Consider the following 22609-nt stretch of genomic DNA (forward strand, 5'->3'; position numbering starts at 1 on the left):
AGCAGAGACTACTTCATGTAACCAGCAGAGTCTGTTGAAGAATCCTTCTTTATCTCAGCAGGAGGCTTCATCTCAGTATCTGGAATTGCAACAGACCCTGGATCAACAGCATCCTAAACTTTGCAACTTTAAGGAAAACACTTTTTTGATGTAAAATCTTGCAGAGGATAACAAAGAAATGGCAAAACCAGTCAGATAGGCTCTGACAAATTTCAAAATGAGTGGATGCTTTGGGACATCAATTCTCTCTCATACACTGAAGGTATGATTAACTTTTAAAATGCTATGGGATGCCAATCAGTTATTGAAAAATGCTGAAAACCTGAAGAAGGTCCAGAAATGGCCTATCAAATGTATTATAAGGCAGGAGAACCTGCCATAAGAAGACTGAAAGAATGGTTGTTCAGCCAAGAGAAAGCTCTGAGAAGATACAATGGAAGTCTCAAAACATAGGAAGCAATTATAAAGGAGATGCAGGTATTCTCTACTGAGGGATGCTTGCTACATATAGAAGATACAGATACTATAATATCCTATACGGACTTAAGGTACATCATTGACAAATGTTATTTCTCTTTTTAGTGCCATCAGTATCTCTAGCCTAAGCCCTTACTTATGCTCTCGATTTTCAAAAGCAAAGAGCACAAAACAAACACTTTTTGCTTACACTCCAAAGTATAAACAATAATAATCTAAAAATGTACAGAGGGCAAATGAAATGGAATGAGGGAGCATCATTTCATTCTTCCCATAAATTCGCAAGAATGCAGTGCACTCAGTACCCTCCAATAACTGCCAAGCTATTCATAACACTTAATATATTTTACAAATACAGAATAGAAAGCTAGTAACAATGCAGAAACTAAGCATTCTCAACAAATCTACAAACTGTAGAAAGACTGCCACTCTTTGTAAATGAAACAGGAAGTTGCAGAAGAGATGAAAGACAATAATTTTGCCTCACAGACCTTGATTTACTTCTTTTGATTCTGTAGAAGTGATGTGTCTAAAAATACAACATCTTCTGAAAGCATTGTTTTACATATACCAAATGTTAATGGTTTAGAAAGGCAAAAAAAAACCAATATTTTTTGCAAACAGCAACTTTAACCCAAAACAATTTTAGAGGAGTGGCAAACACTAATACTGCTTTAGCAGTGTATCGATGCCCAGAATAAAAGCCACTGGTAAACAAAAAACTGAAGAGCAATATTCTCCCTGATTTTTTCCTCTAAAGATATCAATAACTGTATTACTGAATTATTTAAATACTATATTAACTATATTAAGTTCTTGCTTAATATACAGCACAACTTCACAGCCTTCACAAAAAGACACTCAACTAATCCAAATCAGCAAGAGAAAAGCAAAACTACCTTGCTCATCATTTAAAATTTCTACAGAGAATTACATCTCAGAACACGTTTACCAGACTTCAACTTCAGTATTCCATAGCACACATTCCTGCAGCCGTAATTGGAAATAAAATGCATTTTGTGAACAAATTACAAGGCATTTGTAAAATCACTTTGAGGCACAGTGTTTCTCAAAGTAAGCCATAAGTATCTCAAAAGGTAAGTCAAAACTATTATTTCCTTTGTTCTTAATGCTACCCATAATAAATAGTATGATGTCTTTCTCGTTCTATTAGTATGCTTATAAAAATGTGTTTACTTTAAAGATTCAGTATCATTTTGATGCAAAAGTTAAAACAGTTCTCTTTCCTTACATGGCGTAACTATACTGAAAAACCAAACCCATGTCTTTGTTTTTCAGAACAAAATCTTATGTTTTCCTTAAAAACCACAGATTTCTATCAATGTCAGCTGGGATCATCACAGTACTACAATAATGTAGTTACTAATTATTACAAAACTGTAATAATTCACCATTTAGAAGATTTTCTCTAAGAGTAAGGAAAAACAACTCCTAATATTTGGATTTTTACAAATTATTAATCTGCAGTATGTCAAGTGGTAGATTTCGGAGTTGAGTTACAATCCAAGACAGAACTGCAAACACAGATGGGTTCCCAAAATGTCACAGAGTCTGTAGCCAGACAGACTCATTCAATCATTGGCACCAATCAGGGTGAGGCAGTAAAATACCTATAAAATGGCTGAGAACTACACAAGGAGGACAAGACCTAGAGCAGACTTGTCTTCACTGGCAATGTCTTCACAGCAGAACTTTAACCCAGCTGACTTGAGTGTATTCAAAGAAACAACGTCAAAGATAACATTCTGCTACTTGGGAAAAATCCTTGGTCTTGGAAGCAAGGCCTGAATGAGGTAAGGAGATGAACAACATTCTTTACAAACCAGAGGGGTAGGGCACCTACCACACTAGAGCTGCGTCTCATATTTTTTCAAGCAATTTAGATTTTCACATTGGTAAGTGCTACATGGCTGTAGATTCCACCACTTTCATGTGTAATTCAGGAAGACATAACATTACTGACACCCTCATTATTAGAAAGTGAATTACCTGTGAATTAGCAATTCAGAAATCAAGACAGAAGTAAGTTTGTACTGCCAAGCACCCACTAAGGCACTCCTGGCTCATTTACCAGGCAACTCAATGCACAGGTAATCATTAACTGCACAGAGCACCTACCTGCCAAACCAAGTGCTCCTTTACAACAGCTGTACCCGACAGACAGACGCTCAGCACAATCGTGTGAGATGCAGAGGTCACAACGCTGGCAACTATAGCATCCCTCATGTTGAAGGGCAGCATGGTGTACACCACAAAAATGATGAACAAGAAAAACGATACCTGTGCAAGACACCAAGACAAAAAAAAGAAGCTTGTCAAATTCAATTTGGAATAAGATTTTTAAAATAGCATTTAATTTTTAACTGTCTTCAGCATAAAGTTACGCACCAGTTTTTCATGGGAAAGTCATTGCTAAACACTAAAAAAATGGATTTAGGAAGAATTAATTTTTAAGAGTGTTGGAAAATTTACATTCTGTTAGACCAAAGAAGTGTGGTTTCAAGATACTACATCATGGTTTCAGACCTACAGAATACTCCAAACTTTTCAAATTTTACTTCAAATTTATACTTTCAAATTTTTATTAATACTCTATTTACAAGTAAAGAGTTATCCCAGGACTGGTCAATTCTGATTGTGACCTGCATTACAAAACAATCTGCCAAACTCCTCACAGAGCCTTAATTTCAATATAGAGAGATTTTGTACATCCTGATGAATTAAAAATTCACAGTATAATATAAATTACATTATGCAAAAAAAAAAAAAATCTCAAGTTCAGCCAAGAAATTTGATTTAACAAGATTGTATTTCATGAGTATCTACATGACCTATGTCAAATTCCATAAAATCACTACATTTTAAGGTAATACATTTATTTAGACGAGAAAAAGAGCTTCAGAAAATCACAGTCCATATGCAGAATCTCCTGTCAGCTTCTTTTAAAGGGTACTAGTGTCCAAACTAACCTTCTGGAACAAATGCACAGCCCCACCCATAACAGCAAAAGGGATTCCTTCGCTATACATAGGAAAAATATATATTTGATGCTGTGCTTATGTTCCAAACCCCACCACACATTTGAGAAAATGTAACTAGATTTGGGACACAGGTTTTGCACACATAAGTAGGCGATTCTGAAAACGTGCCAGCTGGTATATAATTATATCTCCATGTAAGGCTTTCCACCAGTTTGAGTTGACTTGCCAGCCTGTTCACCATCCCAGCAGTTGCATACACACAGTACAGAACACAGAAAGCTCCCAGGCAGGTATGAGCAAGAGTAATTTGCTGCTCACTTCCGTTAGTGTCAGTCTGCATTCTTCACATCTGCATGCGACAACTACATAGCCAAAACTGAAGCCTAAGGTATGTGCCCCTGTAGGACAGTGGAGGCATTCTTTTCCATCATAGGGACAGAACCAGATGGAGAAGATGTCCACTTCTGTTATCGATTCATCTTTCTCCAATCCCTCCATTAAGATCAACCCAGCTCCTCCCTGATCTCTCATACACTTTTCAATGCTGCCAGCTCTCCCATATACTCAAGAGTCAAATAATTCAAAGGCATGAAATGAAAGAGAACTACAAAGGGAAATGAGGGATAACAAGAAAATACAGCAAGAAAAAGGCAAGGCTTTTGCTTTGCCTCTCTACTCTTCCAATCGACCAACAAATAGCACAAGAAAACAAAAGTGTTATGATACCTGATTGGTTTCAGTCCTCCCTAAAAGTTTTCACAGCGATCAGATATTAGTAAAACCACCAGCAAGAAAAAGAGTGTACAAAGTTGTCTCTGAGAGAAGGGCTATGCCAGTATGATGTTTTAAAACTGTCCAGTCTGAGGAAAAATCAACTGTGATACTGACAGAACCAACCGGGAGTCTTAAAACTTGGAAAAGGTGCAGAAAGCTCTGGCAGGCTAGAAAAAAGAAACACAGCATGTGCTTTTGAAAAGCTGGGAAAAGGGTAAAGCTCATCAGCTTCACTTTAAATCATGTAGAAGTAACACCCAATAATAATGCATATACAGCAATTCACAGTCAAGAGTCCCAAAAGTTAAGAAAAATGTAAGAAACAGCAAATGTGATTTTGCTGAGAACAAATCATGGTAAAGCAATTACATCTTCTGTCATGAAAACCAGCATCAGTATAGGGGAAAACCCAAACAATGAGTTAGGCAGCAAAAAGGGTTGTGAAAGGTCCTCTAATGCAGGTGTAAGATGAACAGATGCCAAAGGCAAAATAGCATACTAGCACGTAAGACCAGCTGCCTAAAATATGTTTCCAGCTAAAGGCCAGGCTAAATGGGGCCCTGAGCAACCTCCTCTGGTGGAAGGTTGCCCTTCTCATGGCAGAGCGGTTGGACATAGATGATATTTAAGTTTCCTCCAACCCATACCATTCTGTGATTTTATATTAAAATAAAGTTTGAGGAAGAATCCCAGATCCAAGTCCGGTAAGAAGGATTTCAAATGCCCCCATTCTCAATGATTTTTCATGTAAACAAGGTTTTGATTTTCCAAATTTAACTTTCTCATTGCCTATGTGGTATTCACATATGTGTGAAAATGTTATTATTAAAAAAATAAAAAAATATTCTTCTTTAATTGATCTGTCTCAAAAAATATAACTTGCATATTTTTTGATATCTGAATTTACAGCCCAGCTGAAGGATCCACTCCATTTGTGCGGTCCAGGCTAAGTACTCTTCCAAACTTCTAAGTGGATGTAGGACAGAGTATGATGCTGTTGCTTTTCAACTTTGATAAAAAACAAGCTACTAAGCATGTGAGCAAGATTTTGACATTTTGCAATGCTTCTAGTTGTATCAGCTGTAGCAGCTCCAAATTCCTTCTATATCTGTAAACAACCATTTTATATATTACCTCACTGCTTTCCTTGGTCAAAATAAAAATTGGTAATTTCAACATTCACCAACTACAAACAGAGAACACTTCTAGGAGGTTCAGCCCCTCTTGACATTACATATTCAAATAAGCTGGGTTGCCGAGGAACTGTGTCAAAGAACACTTGATTAAAAAAATTTGATCTGTCAATTCTTATATTTCCATATATATGCAGTTTTGAAACTTGGTATGAGAATGTTGTTGCAAAGCAGGACATCTATCAGTCATGCTAAGGCAGAAATTCTCCTCCAAAATAAATGTAGGAAATGGCACCTATCAACAGCTCTTTAATTCTTTGTCAAACAGCTTTTCCCCTATTTCTAGTAGTAATCTAATGACCCAAGAGAGCTCCTTTTATCACAGAGGTTGTTTTTTTATTTCAGAATGGTTGAAGAGTGTTTTCCCCATGAAGCCTTGAATAAGATGTTTTTACCCAGCATCTTGATCGCATAGTATGTAAGACTTGGGACCTTTCAACATCTTTCAAAATACCAGTGTATTTAAGTTTAATATTGTAGAAGTTAACACACAAAGGCTTTTGAGCAGGTAGAAAGAGGAACAGACTTCTTGGTCTGAGTCACAGTCTGCAGAATGGTCAATGGACCTTTACCATGAATGGCCCTTTCCTTATCATTTTGTAAGAACTGGCAGAATATTGCTGATAACAACATTAAAAAGCAGTGATGCCAAGTTCTGAAAGACTCCACTATCTCACTGCAAGACTTGCTAATGCCAATGATCACAGCATGCCTGTACTTGGTGTGTGCTCTTGTCAGTAAATACAGCATTAATTTACAGTGCACTATTTTTGACACTATTAAAAGTAGCCTGTGCCACGAAATTGTGCCACAATCACAAGGCCTGTCGCTGTTATGTTGGAAGCAGTCTTTCATGTGGGTCATCACTACAACTGCCTAGTTGAAACATGCTTTTTGCCCTGATCTGAACTTACACTGCTTTAGGAATTTGATTGTCAGATACTTTATCTATGCGTTTATGTTACCAATGCCTTGGAGATGGGAGCGCTTGAGCAGTGATGGTGTACATCACAGCATGTAGCATTCACTTTTGGTTAACACTGGCGCAACATCTTACACACAAGTATGTGGCTGTCCTGCTTTGATTGAGGGTTATCCAGGACTCTGGGCCATCACTCTTGACTGTCAGAGCTTAGCAAACTCTGAGAGGGTTTGCTGCTCTCTGTATTTCTTCTCCCATACCTCAACAGGTCCACATTGTTATCTGCTATGTAAGCATTTCTTTTCCACAGCAATTTAAAGGACAGTGCATTGTTGTAGTGTAGCTGCCTGGATGGGTATGTAACAGATGATTTTCCTGCAGATTTTGTGCAGTTGCTTTCAGAAAGGCAGCAAAAGTTCACATAAAGATTACTGCAGTGAAGCTGCTGGAGAGAGCTGGACACAAAATGGTAAAATGACCCCATGGTGTGAGATATGATGATCATGAACCCTTTCAAAAACTCATTCTTGTCACAGAACACAACACAACTATGACTAAACATCTTCAGCGTGCAAAACAGAAAGATTCAGGCTGCACAAGTTAGAGAAGTAGATCCTTCTTTAAGGACCCATTTTGAGCATTTTTCATGTTGGCAGTTTTGTCCCAGCACCTCTAGATGTACATTGGCTACTACAGCCTTTAGTCTGTTCTGTTGACTGTCAGCTAGGAGAACTGGTAGTTGATAATATTTTGTGCTTTGCAGACATTGCTATTGGAAATGTCACTAGTTTGGACTGATGGCACAAACTACAGTGGACCCGAGCCACGAATCCTTGCTGGTTTTTGTAGACACAACCTGTTCTGAGACACCTTGTCTCCCTTGTGTCATCAGTTTCTACTCCTCAGTGGTGTTGCCTTAACTGTAAAGAGTACGTGGAGTAGAAATTTTAACATATTTTACAAATTAAAATTGTCTTTCCTAGCACACAAGGTATCACAGGGGATGTTGCTTTGGCACTGGGAACAACTGTAAAAAGATACTAATCATTCATTCTATATAAATTATGTTCCAACAATGACTCACAATTTCCCACCTGGACAGCCTTTTTAACACTGTGTTAAGATGGTTAATCATAACAGGCTTGGCATGTGTAAAATTCACTAAAGCTAATGTTACGCTGACCAGAATTTTCCCCTGAGAAGCACAATGCCTTGGCACTGAAGCTGGCTTGCAAATTTAAATGTACCATTTCAGTATGAATTAGGGAAAAGCACTTCTTTGGACACAGCCAGCAGTAGTGAGGCTACAGCTAATAAAATATCTGTAGCTCTTTGGGGTAACTGCAACAGTGCTGGCTTTTCACCCTATAACCATAATTAAACCGGTAAGACTACAAAAACTCAAACTAAGTAACCAGCCCACTACAGGATCACTTTCAGACGTTTTTCAAGGTCAGTTACCACATCACTATGTAAAAGGAGCAAAAACCATCAGTTAATTGAAGAATTTTCCCTTGGAAAGACACTTAGATTCCAGCCACTGATTTCAAATGTTGTCTGTATACCCAATTGCACAGAAGACGTTCTAGCTTTTCTAAAGAAATAGCTAGGTTTCATAACATTTGGTACTACCTATTAATCTTAAAAACTAGTTACAAATACTATGTTTAATACAGTGTATGTTTTATGGCATCAGAAGCATACTTATACAAGCTATAAACTGTATATTAAAATCTTTGTGTTGGCAGTGTAAAGGTTGCAAATACATGTAACACTCTTTGCTATTGTAATTCTGAAGTCCAGCCCCCAAACTTCTACCTGGGCAATGTTCAAAGAATAAAACAAGCTACCCACATAAAACAAAAAAATTCAGAGTACGAAAATCAGCTTCTGTTCTGAGTCATCTATAAAAAGGCTAAAATTATGAAAGCATTGGATAATGAAGGTGGAAATGTTGTTCACCAAACCCTGAAACACCAGAGGAAAGGGCACTCAATGGAACTGGAAGGTTGGTTGAAAAAAAGGTGAAATTAGTGGATAGTGACCTTCTTGAACTTACACTATCAGGATCAAAAAGATATTAAACCAGTTCATGGACACCTTATCCATAAACCAACAATAAAAAAACAGGGCAGGGAAATGCACCCTCTGATGTCACTAACATGTGGAGGCTGGGCAAGGTCTGAAGGAAACTGACCACACAAAGTGATCAATTTGCCATGCTGCCTTTCAGCAGCAGCTTCTCTTGCAATTCTTGGAGACACATTACTGTGCTAGATGGACCCTGGCCTTACCCTGCAGGACGCTCTTGTGTTCTGATGCTAAGAGTCAAAAGTGCTTCAGAGGAAAAGAAAAGGATAAAGCAGTTATGACACAGTACCCTCCCTGACTTAAAATAAAGCAAGACAATTCAGAAAAAGGTGTGAACGCCCAGTGAGACTATGAATAGAAAGAATTGTAGAACCATTCCCTAGTTACAAAGGAACTGGGAGAGGAAAGCTGAACTTTGAGCAACAACAGGATAAAACACAAAAGAAGCTGAATATTAATTTGTATAAAAACAATGGTTCCCAAGTGCCAGGTATGCCATAAACCTCAAGAATAAAATCAACAAGGAAGATTTGTTTATGATATCCTCCACAAAATCATTTCCAAAATAAGTTACTACCTCACTGTTTATACCAAACATAAAGTTTTATTTTCCAATAATTGTCATAGAAGTAGTAAACGACTCTGTAAATCATGCCTTGTTCTTGATCACAGAGAACTCTCAAAGTAATAATCCCTTTCGTTTGTGCACAGGTCTGGATTTAAATGTCATGAGGAATACAGACTCTGCCAAAAAATTAACAACAACTATTAGCAAAATGGGACAGAATAAAAGCAAGTTGATTGCATTAAAATGGATATTTTAAAATAATTTTACAATAAGAGACCTTTAAATATGTTCCTAAAGTCACATATTATTGTGATAGCAAGATGAAAGACTCCTGGAAAGGAAGGAAAAGTCATATTTGAAACAATCAAGATACAAACTGATTGCATGCTGTCTACTGTGTGATTGCTTTCTGTGTTACAGAACCTTTTCTTTCACTTGGTACCAGTAAGAGAGACATGAGATTTTGAAGGAGTGACCCAAGAACATCAGCAGTGACCCACCAATTCATAACCATTTTTGGTCCTTCCTGCTACAAAAAGAGGAGACTGAGCTACCATCATCTCTAGTAGATTGGAGATTATTCCTGAACACACTCAGAAAAGAAAGTATTTCATTTACCTCCTCACACCATGCTTTTACCATCATTCCTTTCCTCACTTAATTCTCATCTTTCTGCTGTATCTTTCCACCCCTGTTTCAGCCACATTATAGGCTAAGCAGCCAAGAAGACAGATTTGCTCTGCTGCACCATTGCTAAATCCCTGTGAGCAGAAAGACAACTTCATGAAGTACCATAGAGCCCAACAATGGCATCTGTTGGTAGGGATTTCACTCTTAACTGGACCAGATGACAATAAGCCATGTCTTTGTTTTTTCAGTGATGAGACAAGAGAAAACCATCAGAGATAGTGAATTCATTGCTCATCCTTGTTATCTTTCCCCCCTGTGTTTTACTGTGTTAAATATTAAGGTCAGAAACCTAGAATTACAGCAAGAATTCCAGATCATCACAGCAAGCATTTTCTCTACAAGCACCAGTTGATACCCTCTTTCATGCTATCTTAATAATTTATTTTTTTGTTTAATCTAAGGACAGTGATAAAGATATTATAGCATGTTATTAAAACTAAAGCCTTGTTTTTCTATGCCATCATAAAAGTAGAAGCAAATGTATTTCATTCTGGCTAAGACTGCATCCTATTCAGAAGTCTAAACTGCAATTAAATAAACACATTTCAAAAGTGGGAAGATCCAAATAATTATATAGTATATGTAAACAGACTCAAGTCCAAAGCAATTAACTTCATTTTCACATGGACTATTAAGGAGGTAATTTTATAACACTCAAGCACCATATCTCAAATTTTAAGGTAGTTGGATAAGAACATAAGTTGAAAACATTTTCAGAGTTTCTATGAAGAGACATACACAACTGTGAAAGAAACATAAAATACATAAAAACTTAATCTAGTTAGAAAAGATGTGAAAATCCATTAAAATACGCATGCTCGCACATACACAGAAAATACGAGCAATGACAGCAATTAATTTAAATTAGTAATCAAATGAGCTAGTACCACAGAAGAAGAATATACCACACTTCAGGAGATCCAATGAGTTTTTTCTACACATTAGACATAAAATAAGCCTAACAGTGAATTTTATCAACTATTATAAGGGAAAGTAAAACTGTTAATTCTAACAAAAGAAAAGCAGAACAATCAAATAAAAATGTCTGTCCTCTATCAAGAGAAAAACTAAAGGATATGCTTACATCATGCTAAACAATAATTATGGTACATTTTTATGTTCCAAAATATTAGATCACAAGTATATAAAGCTGCAGATAATAATGCTGAAATATTTTGGAACAGCAGGTCCAATAAAACATGCTCCAGCATCTTATGGAGTTCATGATTATGTATGTTTGTTTTCCATACTTCCTATACGCCAGGCCAGCTCCAGAGAACTGAGGTAAAATTAGATTGGTAAAAGGAAAAAAGTAGGAAATAAGAGCAGAAAATAAATGGTCAACTTTTACAATGAGAGGACTGATTCAGAGGGCTCGAATTTATTCAATGTCATCCTAAATGTTAAAAAAAAGGCGTGGAACAGTGATGTGGCACGGATTGAGGTGGTTTTAATATTGCTCAGGGTATTCAAAATCAGCAAAACGTGGGAAAAGTTGCAGAAGTGATTCATACTGCTGTGACTGGGCCATAGCAGATGAAACTCAACACCAAAAATGTGAAATAGGAATGAAGAGAAGAATTTCAACCAAACACTTCCAAAAGTGGGCTTAACCTTAGTTATTACATCCTCTGACAAAGATACAAGACTCACTGTGAATAGCTCTTTGAAAAAATGAATGACAGCACGGGCTGAAAAGACAAATAAAAGGACAGCAATTATTAAGAAAAGAATAGAGAATCAAGCATCATGATGACATTGTATGAATCCATGATGTGCACATTTCTTGAACAGCTTGTGCAATTCTCTCCTCATCTTAAAAAAAAAATCAAGGAAAAAAGAAACCATGTTGGTAACACCTGCCCCTCAGCATTCTCTTCTCTGGGCTGAACAGCCCCAGCACTCGCATCCTGCCTTCAAATGAAAGATGTTCCAGTCTCTCAGTCATCTTTTTGGCTCTTCACTGGACTCACTCACAACTGTATTGCTTGAGCACTGGGGAGTCCAGGACTGGACCCAGCACTTCAGATTTGATGTCACCAGTGCCAAGCAGTGAAAAAGGATCACCTGTTTCAACCATCAGGAAGTGCACAGCTCTTCCTAATGGAGCCCAGGGCATGATCACACAACCATGTCCAGTACCACCCAAACCCTGAACTATAAGCCCTGTCAGACCTGTGCCTCTGACATACTGACCCACAGGAACATTGCAGCCACCAGAGCAGCCTTAACAACACAGTGAAAAGCCCTGAAAATCTGGATTCATTACTGTCAGAGAACCCACCAAGAGCTGTGCTTGAAAGCAAAGAAGGGGGTGAAGCAGGAACATACAGATGGTAACTCTGAGGAGCCATTTCCTTTACACATTCAAAGCCCTCCTTTCCTTGAGATATTCAAGTGTCAGCAAAGGGCAACACTCCCTGGTGAGCTGACATTTGATGTGGCAGATGTCAGAATGAAGGGAAAATAACTAGATAGTGATGAAGGGTCATAGTTGGGGTATATCTGGGAGAAAAATTTAGATGAGTGAAGTGCCTGAACAAAGAAGACTTGGAGTTCCTCTGCACAAATCAATAGTCTCATATAGCAGCTCAAGTCAGAAACTGCTGCAAAAGAAAAATGTGGTAAATTTATATGACTCGCTTACAGAAAGATGATAACCTGACAAGATGGGTTTTTTGCAAATTATGGCTTATTCTAAGCATGCATTTTTAGGCAAAACAGAAAAGAAACACAAGACATTGCCAAGAAAAGGAGCCTCTTGATGACTGTCATGAAATACTGTGACTGTGTACAGAGTGGTAGTAGCACAATGTAAATGGGAATGGAAGTAAACAAATAGGACCTCAATATCAACATCTCCTTGGTAAAACTCATTAATCTTAGAAAGAACATGCCTAAAAGTATATGACATCAAAAAAGTGGACAAAACCATGTTCAAAGAAACTAAATTGTGAGGAAAAAAAAATCACAGCTTTTAGTTGTCATGAGACTATAACAGGTTTTGTAGCACTTACTCAAAAATCTGTGTTATTTTCCTGTGACTCCTACCTTTCCCAAAGACTTTCAAATCATCTGCTAAAGCTTTCCCAAAGACTTCAACACAGGATGAAATTACCACTCTGATTCTTGCACAGTGCCTTTAGGACCTCAGCCTATTGCTCACAGCTTCCTACTTGCAACCTTGGCTGTTACACCCGTGGGCCATAACATGGGCCACACCAACCCAGCCTGTGCTGCTGTGCTGGGTTGCATGGAAAAGGATTGCCACTGGTGTGGGTATCACCTCTTTTCTCCCCCACCCTTCTCCCCCTCTTCAGCTGTGGGGTTTGATTTATTTTAGGGGACCCAAATGGGATCTCAGCAGCCGCTGACATCAGCGTGTTCCAGCCAGCAGCCCATGCAGGAACCATCATCTGGGAGTCTGAACAGCTCCTGAAGAGAACCATATAGCCACAACAGGGTTAAGTGTCACAGGCAGAGCCACATGCTGAACTAGAGGGGACACAAAGGAAAGGATGTTGATCTGGAGTGCCCCTGATGCTTCTCTCAGATGGCCACTGGGAAGAGTTTGTCTTTTCCCTTTTCTCACTCTTTCCTATTTTGTTTCTCTTTCTTCACCATTACAGTCAACACATGCCATCAGCTACAAACCCTGCCAATAAATCTTTGTGCATGAGAACTTGTCCTAGCATCTTTTACTCAACTTTGTCTTCCCCCTCAACTTCTGAAATCTACAAAGGGATTTCTAACATCAGAAATAACTTTTTTCTACATCAGAAAGTAGTCAGATTTTGATGGGCACTAATGTGCCAGCCTCCACATGAACACTGGGGACCAACATCATGAGCAGCCTGGATGCTGCTTCCTTAGGAAGGAAGTAGGGAAAGAGGTAGTCCAGGTTCTCTTTCGCTCCAGACAAACCTTTCCATAGGGCAAAAGGCACAGCTGTGAGATGCAAAAAAAAGTTGAACATCAATGTCAGAATGGACAGTGTACCAAATCTTGCAATGATAATGGCAATAAAAATCATAATCACCTCTTCTCCAGTTTTGATAGGTAAAAATTCCGTATAATTTACTCATAACACTCTCCCAAGCAAAATGGGATAAGAGAGAAGATATTCATACATTTATTTTCCACTGCCACATTTTTCAAAGTGCCTTTTTTTTGTGAACACTAATCCCTACTAGATTCATGGTATAAATCAAAGCTGTTAATTCTCTTACAGGGATTTAATTTCAATTGAAATTAAAGAAAAAAATGGGTAAAATAATTTCATGGTAATTCATAGAAATTTGACCTGTTTTAATAACATAGATAAACCTTCACTTGAGATCTGTCAGAGGTTTACCCTGTTTTACATAAAGACTGAAAGGAGAAAAAGGATTAAACTGGAAAGGGGTTACACAGAAATTATATGAAGGCTTGAATTTAACCTGACAGACAGGCAGATTCACCATTAACATAAGTCATCTCAAACTTCTCTCATTGCCTGCCTCTGCCGTGTTCAAGGTCAAATGCTTTCCTCAGCCAAGGTTTTCCACAGTGAGCTTCTTTTAATTTTGAATTCAAACCGTTTTTTCATACTGTAGCTGGGTCTTACTCTCCAGATATTTTTGTGGATTTTTTTGCGAATATAGGAACATGAAAATAAATCAAAATTATAATATAGATAATAAGTGAGAAATTCTCAGATGAATTTCAAACACACACTTTATTATGGAAATTAGAAATGTAATACATCAAATAAAACATAATTTCAGTGTATAAGCAAATAAATATAGACTGATATTACTTTACTGTAACATCTGTATTTAAAACAATGTTATGTAAAATTTAAAGTATTTTTGCAATAGAGAGCAGCAGTGAAGTATTTCCTTAAACTGGGTGATCTGAATCTTTATAATTCTGATTTAAAATTCAGAGTCCTTCATATTGGAAATACTGCAATTATTTTTATAAAGAGTTCATTGATTTAATGAGTACGGTAGTCCCAGCCACTCATGAACTAGTGATGTGATTCCATCTGTAACTCTCAAATGTTGCTGTCTTCTAATTACAAAGAAATTCACTATGTAGCTGTAGGATTAGGTAAATTAATCCCAGTAGGATGAATACAGACAAAAAGTTATTCCAATCTGTCTTAACAAGCATAGGATTTCATGTAAGTATTGTAAGTATTAAAATTAGTCAACAATTAATTTACATGTTATTTTGCAGAAAGTTCTGCTATTGCTTGCTTGTTTCACACCTTCCATTTTGCACCTTTCAAGGTGCAAAGCTTTTTCTCCTCAAAAGATTCCAGTGGAACAACTTGTATGGAAGCCTGAATCCCCAAAGTAAAAAAAAACTGCATACTCAAAATCCCAGAAAGCATTTCACAACTTCCAAAAGAATCACAATAGCACCTTTTTACAGTAAAATCCCTCTAGGCAGTGTATACCACACACATCCAGAAAAATTATCTGAATTAAACAAGGAAATATTTGGTATATTTCTTCACTTATTAGAACCAGAGCACTTTTAGGTTGGAAGCAGCCTCTGGAGGTCATATTGTCCAACCTCCTGACAGATAATGGTCAAATTACTTCATATAATGGGTACAAATTTCAATTAATTTATTTTTGTCTACCCAAAACTGTATGTTTTTTAATGGAGTGTGGAATTAATTAAAAGAGACACTAAACAGAGAAATATGACATAAAACCCAAAACTGCTCTTTAATATTCCTTTTCACAGTAGGAAATATAATTGTGTTGTCAATAATTAAATTAAATTTTGCAGGTGAACAGAACAAGGCAATTCTCCTAAAATGAGCAGAATACTTTTAATCTCTTTATTGAAATACCCAATCCCCAAACACTATTGAATTCAAATCCCCAAATTCAGTCAAGTTCCCAAACTCAGTGTACAAGAAGAACCTGCCAAGACTAGATGTGTCACAAAATGGCAAAAAATACATGGTCACATTCTGCCTAAATTATCATAGAGTATCACTTAATGGAAACACATAACTTTGCCCATGAAAAACAATAGCAAGAAAACAAAGGCAAGAATTTGCAGACACTGCTGGGAATGCAATGACAGAGACACTGCAACAGAATTCTGAAAGACAAATGCACTCCTTGCAGTTATTGCAATAATACTGTAGAGATATTATCTCCTATTTTGCTGTCTGATTGTTCAAATCCACAGAAATAGACGCAAACAGAGAGGCAGCCACAGTAACAGAAATGGCAAAAATCTACCTTCCAGTCAGTGCTTATGGATCATAATATAGAAACCAATGGCAACATGCATGGCATGTATAAGAATACAGTCATACAATGATAGTCTCATATATTTCTGAGAAGACCGGCCAACTCCAAGTAAGTGTGCTGTATCAAATCCATCCAAAGTCACTGCTGACCTGATTTAGTACTAACAAAGTAAATTTGAAAAAGAAAAAAAAAATCATGCCATGCACCTCAAAAGCTGCTGGACTTGACACCACTTTCTTGACAGTTGAAGTGAATAAATCTATTCGTGCAGTCAGTTCAAAGCCCTGAGCATTTAAATAAGCCAGAGGAAAAAACTAAAATTTCAACTAGACATCAGTCCTGGATCCTGCATTTCTTTCCCAGGCAGCCTATCCATAGGATTAACACATTACCATTATCAATAAATGATACATCCTTACTGAGCTCCCTTCTCTCTGAATGAATACACAGCTGTCAGCTCAGTGGTAGAGAAGAATCTGACCAGCACAAAGAAACCTTCATAAAGGTCAGAGGGAAATGTTTCCTCTGTTTGCTTTGTGTTTTTTTCAGATAGAAAAAAAGAAAAGGAGGGAGCTCTTTGGAAGCACGGGATGTATTTTTTGTTCTACCAATTATGCCAGCTGTTGGGGCAGGTTAAAAGTCAGCAAAGAGATTGGCAATGACTCTGGCTAATCCACACCAGTGAGCCACAGGTATCCTCTCACTCCACTTAAATGAGAGGATACAGAAAGATTGACAAGCTACAGCTGTAACATACAATGTAAGATTCAAAGACTGAAAAGACTGTACACGGAGCACAAACACTGCCACGACCACTGAAGGAGAGTGTTGCACTTCACATTAGGCTGGCAATTTTTAGGTTAATAATTTAACACAGCACTGTGTCTTTGCACGGTCCAGTGAGAGGGGACTTAATAATTCTCTGCCCTCGGGTAGGAACAGCTTTATCCAGGCAAGAAAGGACAAAAGGATGATGATGTAAATCTTAACAGAACTGTAGGCCTGATTGGATGCAAAGAAAACATAGATGTCCAGATCAAGTTTCTGTTCCATGAATAAAAATGGAGAGCTTGCGTAAGAACAGGTTTCCTCTGCATAAGAACATGATGCCCAGCCACACAATTAGATGGATGCTGCAAACAACCAGACAGAGGGAGAGAAGCTTCAGGGCTAATCTAAGGATAACTCAATCTAGGTGTGATCTTCCTTCACTTGTTGCATCCCATCTCAAAAATATTTGCAACTGTGCATAGCTTTCTGTATTCCTATTTTGGAAATGAATTGCTTAGTTTACGATTACTTTAACCTGAATTGTGTTAAGGGCAATTGGTAGGTGACTGGCAAATCCTATCCCTGCCAAAGTGGTAATCCTTAAAAATTAGATACTGAATCACACTCTCACAGTGCTCAGTACAACTCCAGAGACTGTAAAAAGCAGTGTCACGCTCAATAAAAAGTTTGGAAACTAGGCCAGCTGGAGTTGGTGTGGCAGAGATATCTTCTCATGATAAGCACAGAAACACGTGAGCAATGGCCTTACCTCCAAGAGTCTTCCAGCAAGTCTGAAGTACCTATGAAGATAATTCAGTTCATTGAATCTATTCCCTCGCATCTAGAATCATAATTCACATTTGGTTTTTTTCAAGCTAAGTATGTCAATGAAAGCAACAGAGGTGCACCAAAATGCCATGCAGGAAACGGAGAACACTTATTTTTAACACACTGGATGTTCAAATCCATTGATAGTTAAATACCTCCCAATTTTACAGACTCTACTATTTTAAGGTGCAGCATAACTGTGTCAGGAACATGACTTAGCAATCATAAGCTCCAAGGAGTCACAGACAGGTTACATAAATATAATTATCCTTGAAATAAGACAGCCTATACCGGTACATCCTAACAGCAACAGAGCTATGACAGTCCTTAGAAAGAAAAAGAAACAGAGAACATCAGGTATCACAGGACTCCAGCATCCCCACACTCATACTTCTAAACCATCATGAAAGTACTTCTGAACTCCCATTACAACTTCTAATTATACACATCTTACAGACACTGTAATTATTTTGCCAATATGACAGGAGAAATCTGAAGCAGAACTCCACAGCTCAGAGATGCAATTTTCTACACTTTGAAGTACTAATGGACAAATCTCATTCCGCACCCAGTACATCTCTGCAAGAAGCTTTTTCATAAAGGAATAGTTTACTGAAAGCTTTAGATAAAAATGGAAAGAAGCATGAATTAAAGATGACAGCAATAAAATGTAAAAACAGACCACTATAAAAAGTGGGACTTTCAGTGGCCTCTTTCACAATCATTGCTTATCTGAAAAGAGAGACAGTCAACTACATTTACAAGACAGGCAGTATTTGTCATCACTGTACAGAACTTGAATAAAAAGACAATTTATGTACCCCCCTCACCTATTTTTAGGTGGAATTATTTTTAGGGCAATCACAATTTTCTTTTTTACCACAGATATTGTAATTTTTATTCCTGAAACATTTTTAGTGTATATAAAAGCCATGCAAAAATTTCTTTTCTGGATCAGGGCACTTTCATTTACATCTTCATATATTCTCTTCTATACCCCAACACACAAATTCTTTGAGTTGGAAGCCCCTCCCAGTCCTGGCATCAAAGCCCAGCAGTACAATGTCCACTGATATTATTTCAGATGTGTTCATAAATTTTCCCTCAGATTGCATCCTGGAGATTCATGGCCTAAAGAATTAAATTTGCTGGTTCTTTTCACTCTTGACAATGTTACTGAAATACACCAGTTTTCCATTGTTATCATGTAAAATTACAACAATGTACTTCTTTCTCAGTAATTGCCTTCCTCTTCTTAAGTGCTATCAACTGTTATCAAGTGTTATCAAATGAGAGTTTGGGTTTGTTTGTCAAAAACTATGCCCTCCAGAGTCAATTTATCTCTATCAAGCTTTATAAAAGAGTACAGCAACTTGACTCTTCTCACAACACACATCCCACACATAGGGAAAAAAAAGGCATCATTCCTCTGCTGCTTCTGCACTCTGGCAGATTTTCCCATACTAGATAATGGGGGGAAAAAAACCCAGAATTTAATCCAGATGGGTTTGACTAGGACTAGAAAATGTTGAGAATGCAAGAGTTCAAAGACCCCTACCATCCTCCTGCATGAAAAGCCAAATCTGTCATGCCCTTTGAAACTTTATAATCAAGCTCTTTTACAAGCTTGACTTATCTTAAAAGGAGAGTCAGGCATCTCACACATTATACTTCCCACTCTTCATTAAATAATAAGGCTTTTTATTCCATATTTTATTTTTATACGAAATACAGAATAGTAAATCTTTTTGGGGAAGGAAGAAGTACAAGCTAACTTCTCACTTAACTGGTTATACTAATGGATAGCAGAAAGGTAATTTTGATATACAAGAGTATGAGAGCAGAATCATGTTTGAAAAGCTAGGAACTGATGTGGATTCAGGAAAGAAAACAATTTTCTAAAGTTTTACAATTTTTTAATTATTGGCTTTGAATATTTCAGTGTTCCCACTTAACTAATTTCAGTAGCTGGCCAATAGTGTAAAAAACTCAAGAGAAGTCATCAATACGGTGAAATTGCAGCTAGAAGAGCCACAGCCACCAGATCTTCTGAATGCAAATACATAGAGAAGCAAATACCAAAACTTTTAAGTCAAAATGCTACGAATTGGGAGCAAATGAAGTTGTATGTCTAAAATGAATGAGAAATCACAGCGTGCATTACCCTGAGTGTAATTTTATCAACAAGGCATTTCTTTTGCAATTTAGTGCAGTGTTTTTTTCCTTAAATGCACTTCTGTTTCTCCCGTGCTTTTACCTTAGGCCCACGGGTCTAATCACTTAGGCACTAGAATAAATGAACTGTACATCGGTTTCTGCAGAACTGAACATCTTCAGCCTGCTTCATTTTCTATCTTCTCTCCTCACATTTCTTCCCATTTCAGTTTGGAAACCATTACTGAAACAAACATGCAAGTTTCACCTAACCAAAAGAATAACTGATGACCTGCCAAAAGACTGAAGAGCAACAGTATCATTTCTAACATGAAGCCTGACAGGCAGGCCACAGAGATGTAAATCTGCCAGTGATCCACCCCAAATCAAGGCAATGTCTACATTACTCCAGTAACTTAGAACATTAAATGGTTTCATCTGTACTGTAGCATTTCACATGCTGTGCAAAAAAGAAATCTTTAAAATATCCAGCTTATTCTGCATATGTTACCAGGAGTGGAAGTTTTACATAGCAAAGAACTGACAAGTTCTATAGCTCTTATTGAGCTATAAAGATGTTTTATAAGTATCTACAGTCACAGTTCAAAGGTTCAATACATTCAGTCCTGCTATGGACAGACAGAGGTTCTGATTGGTAGTAAGAAAACAGGACTCCCACTTTTCAAAGGGAACTAAATAGCTATTTTTAGTTTTAGGTATCTTATTCTACATATAAAGAAAATGTCTCTGCATTTTCAGTGTAAGAGTATGAAGGACAATGATGTTTACTGTAAAAAAATCCTGCTCTCTAATCCCAAATGCTCTATGCTCTACTCCCAAATGCCTGCTAATGTCATAAAAATAATTACAGAGACAGACAAGATCCTAAGCCTCCAAAGCAGAGAGGCCTCTTCCCAAATGTTCTCTGTCCTTCATGACTGCATCACGTCTTTGCCTTTTCCACTCACTGGTTGGTTTGGAGCTTGTGGGAGAAATTGGGGATTTTGATGGCCTGGAAGCAGCACAGATGGGTACTAGAAACAGTTAGTTCTGCTTTAAAAATAAAGGCAAAACCCACGGACCCAGGCAAAGAACGTGAAATAATTTGCAGAAAATGAAAGAAAGTAGGTAGCTGGGAAATAGCTGCAGTGTTAATGGACTATGACACAGTCAATGCAAAAGAATATACATGCTTTTAATGGCAGCATATTGGACCTGAGCTACCTAGTTCCCAAGCTCTCCTTTTTAAATTTCTGTTGTGGGCAAAATGATCTGCACTTGTGAGCTTTTCACTTAATTCACTGCCAGCTAACACCAGCTTGTGATCACTGCTTTGGTTATCAGAGAAACAAAAAAAAAGACAGCCAAGTGCTATGCCAGCACTGTCCTGGCACAGGCCACGCACGGGCACTGTTCCTCAGAGGTGTGGGTGCCCCAGCACGGGTCACTCACAGCCGGTCTCTTCTTAGACTGACAGAGCATAGATTTAGAATAGATTTTAGGAAAAGATTCTTTACTGTGAGGGTGGTGAGACACTGGAACAGGATGCCCAGAGAAGCTGTGGGTGCCCCATCCCTGAAGGTGTTCAAGGACAGCTTAGATGGAGCTCAGAGCAACCTGGTCTAGTGGAAGGTGTCCCTGCCAGTGGCAGAGGGCCTGGAACTAGATGTTCTTGAAGCTCCCTTCCAATCCAAACCATTCTGTCATGATTCTGTGCTTCAGAAGGGAAGGATGCCCATGTTTGAGGGAGTGTCTCCTTCCAGGTGGACACCCCCAGCCATATGTGATGTCGGCAGCTTTTCCCTCCCCTTATCTCCCCAAGATCATCTCTCTGCCTGCCTCTCCCCCAGCATCTGCAGCCACCCCAGTGTCTGGCACACAGCAGGGTGCTCACCCTGGTCACAGAGCCCACTGTGACCAGGACAAAGAATCCCACAGCCTCTGCTATAAGTCCATGCCACATATCCCCATATGCTTCCCCAAAATGTTCTCTTTTGAAATTATGGTCATTGTTATCTTGCTGCTTGTGGAAAAAAAAAAGTCTTCTGACATAATTTGCATGCAACTTTTCTGATTTGTAAATCATTAAATGTGCAAATACATATTTACAGTAGTCTATACCTCTGGTAATGTTTGAACTTATTTCTGAGGAAGCTGATCAAAAGTTCTTGAGCAATTCCCCACACAAGCTTATTAGAATTACACAGCTGTCAGTACTAGGCAGAACTGTTTATCACAAAAAATGCCTACTCTTCTAAATATGCTGCAACACAGATACTTCTGCATGCACTATCAGAGTACAGTGAAATGAAATCTAAACAGGAAACAAAGCCTTCCTTTAAGGCCAGAAATGGAAAACAAAGAGTGATAATAATTTAATTACAAGACTGAACAAATAGTGCTACATATTCCTAATGCTACTTAATTAAAGAAAAATTATTAAACCCCAGTATTTTGGAACATTTCCCTTCCCCACTTTTTTATGCTTTGAATTGCAAAAAAGCTTAAAACTGAACGGTTGGGCAGGCCAAAGTCTGCACCCCAGCTGTGCTCCTGGGCTGAGGCTCTGGGGTTCTGGTTTTACTTGTTTCTCACTAGTAACAGAAAGCTCCTCCTGCTGGATCATGCGAGCTAGTCTCACTGCCAAATGAGCCATTCCATATAGGAAAACCCATATTACACATTTACAAAGCAGAAATGAGTACAAGACCATCAATGTTAAGAGAAAACCAAGCAAAGCTAAGCACAGCCAAGTGCAAAGCCACGGGTCTCATTCATGTAGCTCAGTAATTATGACAATTAGCCACTAATGCTGTAGAAAGAAACTTAAAATATTTTAACTTTTCAAGGTGAAATGTTCTATCAGTGTGACCTTC

The 22609-nt window shown here is 37.9% G+C and overlaps 1 protein-coding gene across 1 annotated transcript in view; it reads right to left on the reverse strand.

Moving 5' to 3' along the window:
* The window catches only part of ADCY2 (adenylate cyclase 2), a 204841-nt gene that overhangs the window by 138451 nt on the left and 43781 nt on the right, over nt 1-22609 (reverse strand). Inside the window, exon 3 of the mRNA XM_038130098.1 lies at nt 2617-2778. Within this exon, the coding sequence (XP_037986026.1) occupies nt 2617-2778 (162 nt within the window). The remainder of the gene's footprint in view (nt 1-2616; nt 2779-22609) is intronic.

This window comes from Motacilla alba, chromosome 2 (genome assembly GCF_015832195.1).
Source record: "Motacilla alba alba isolate MOTALB_02 chromosome 2, Motacilla_alba_V1.0_pri, whole genome shotgun sequence".
NCBI lineage: Eukaryota > Metazoa > Chordata > Aves > Passeriformes > Motacillidae > Motacilla > Motacilla alba.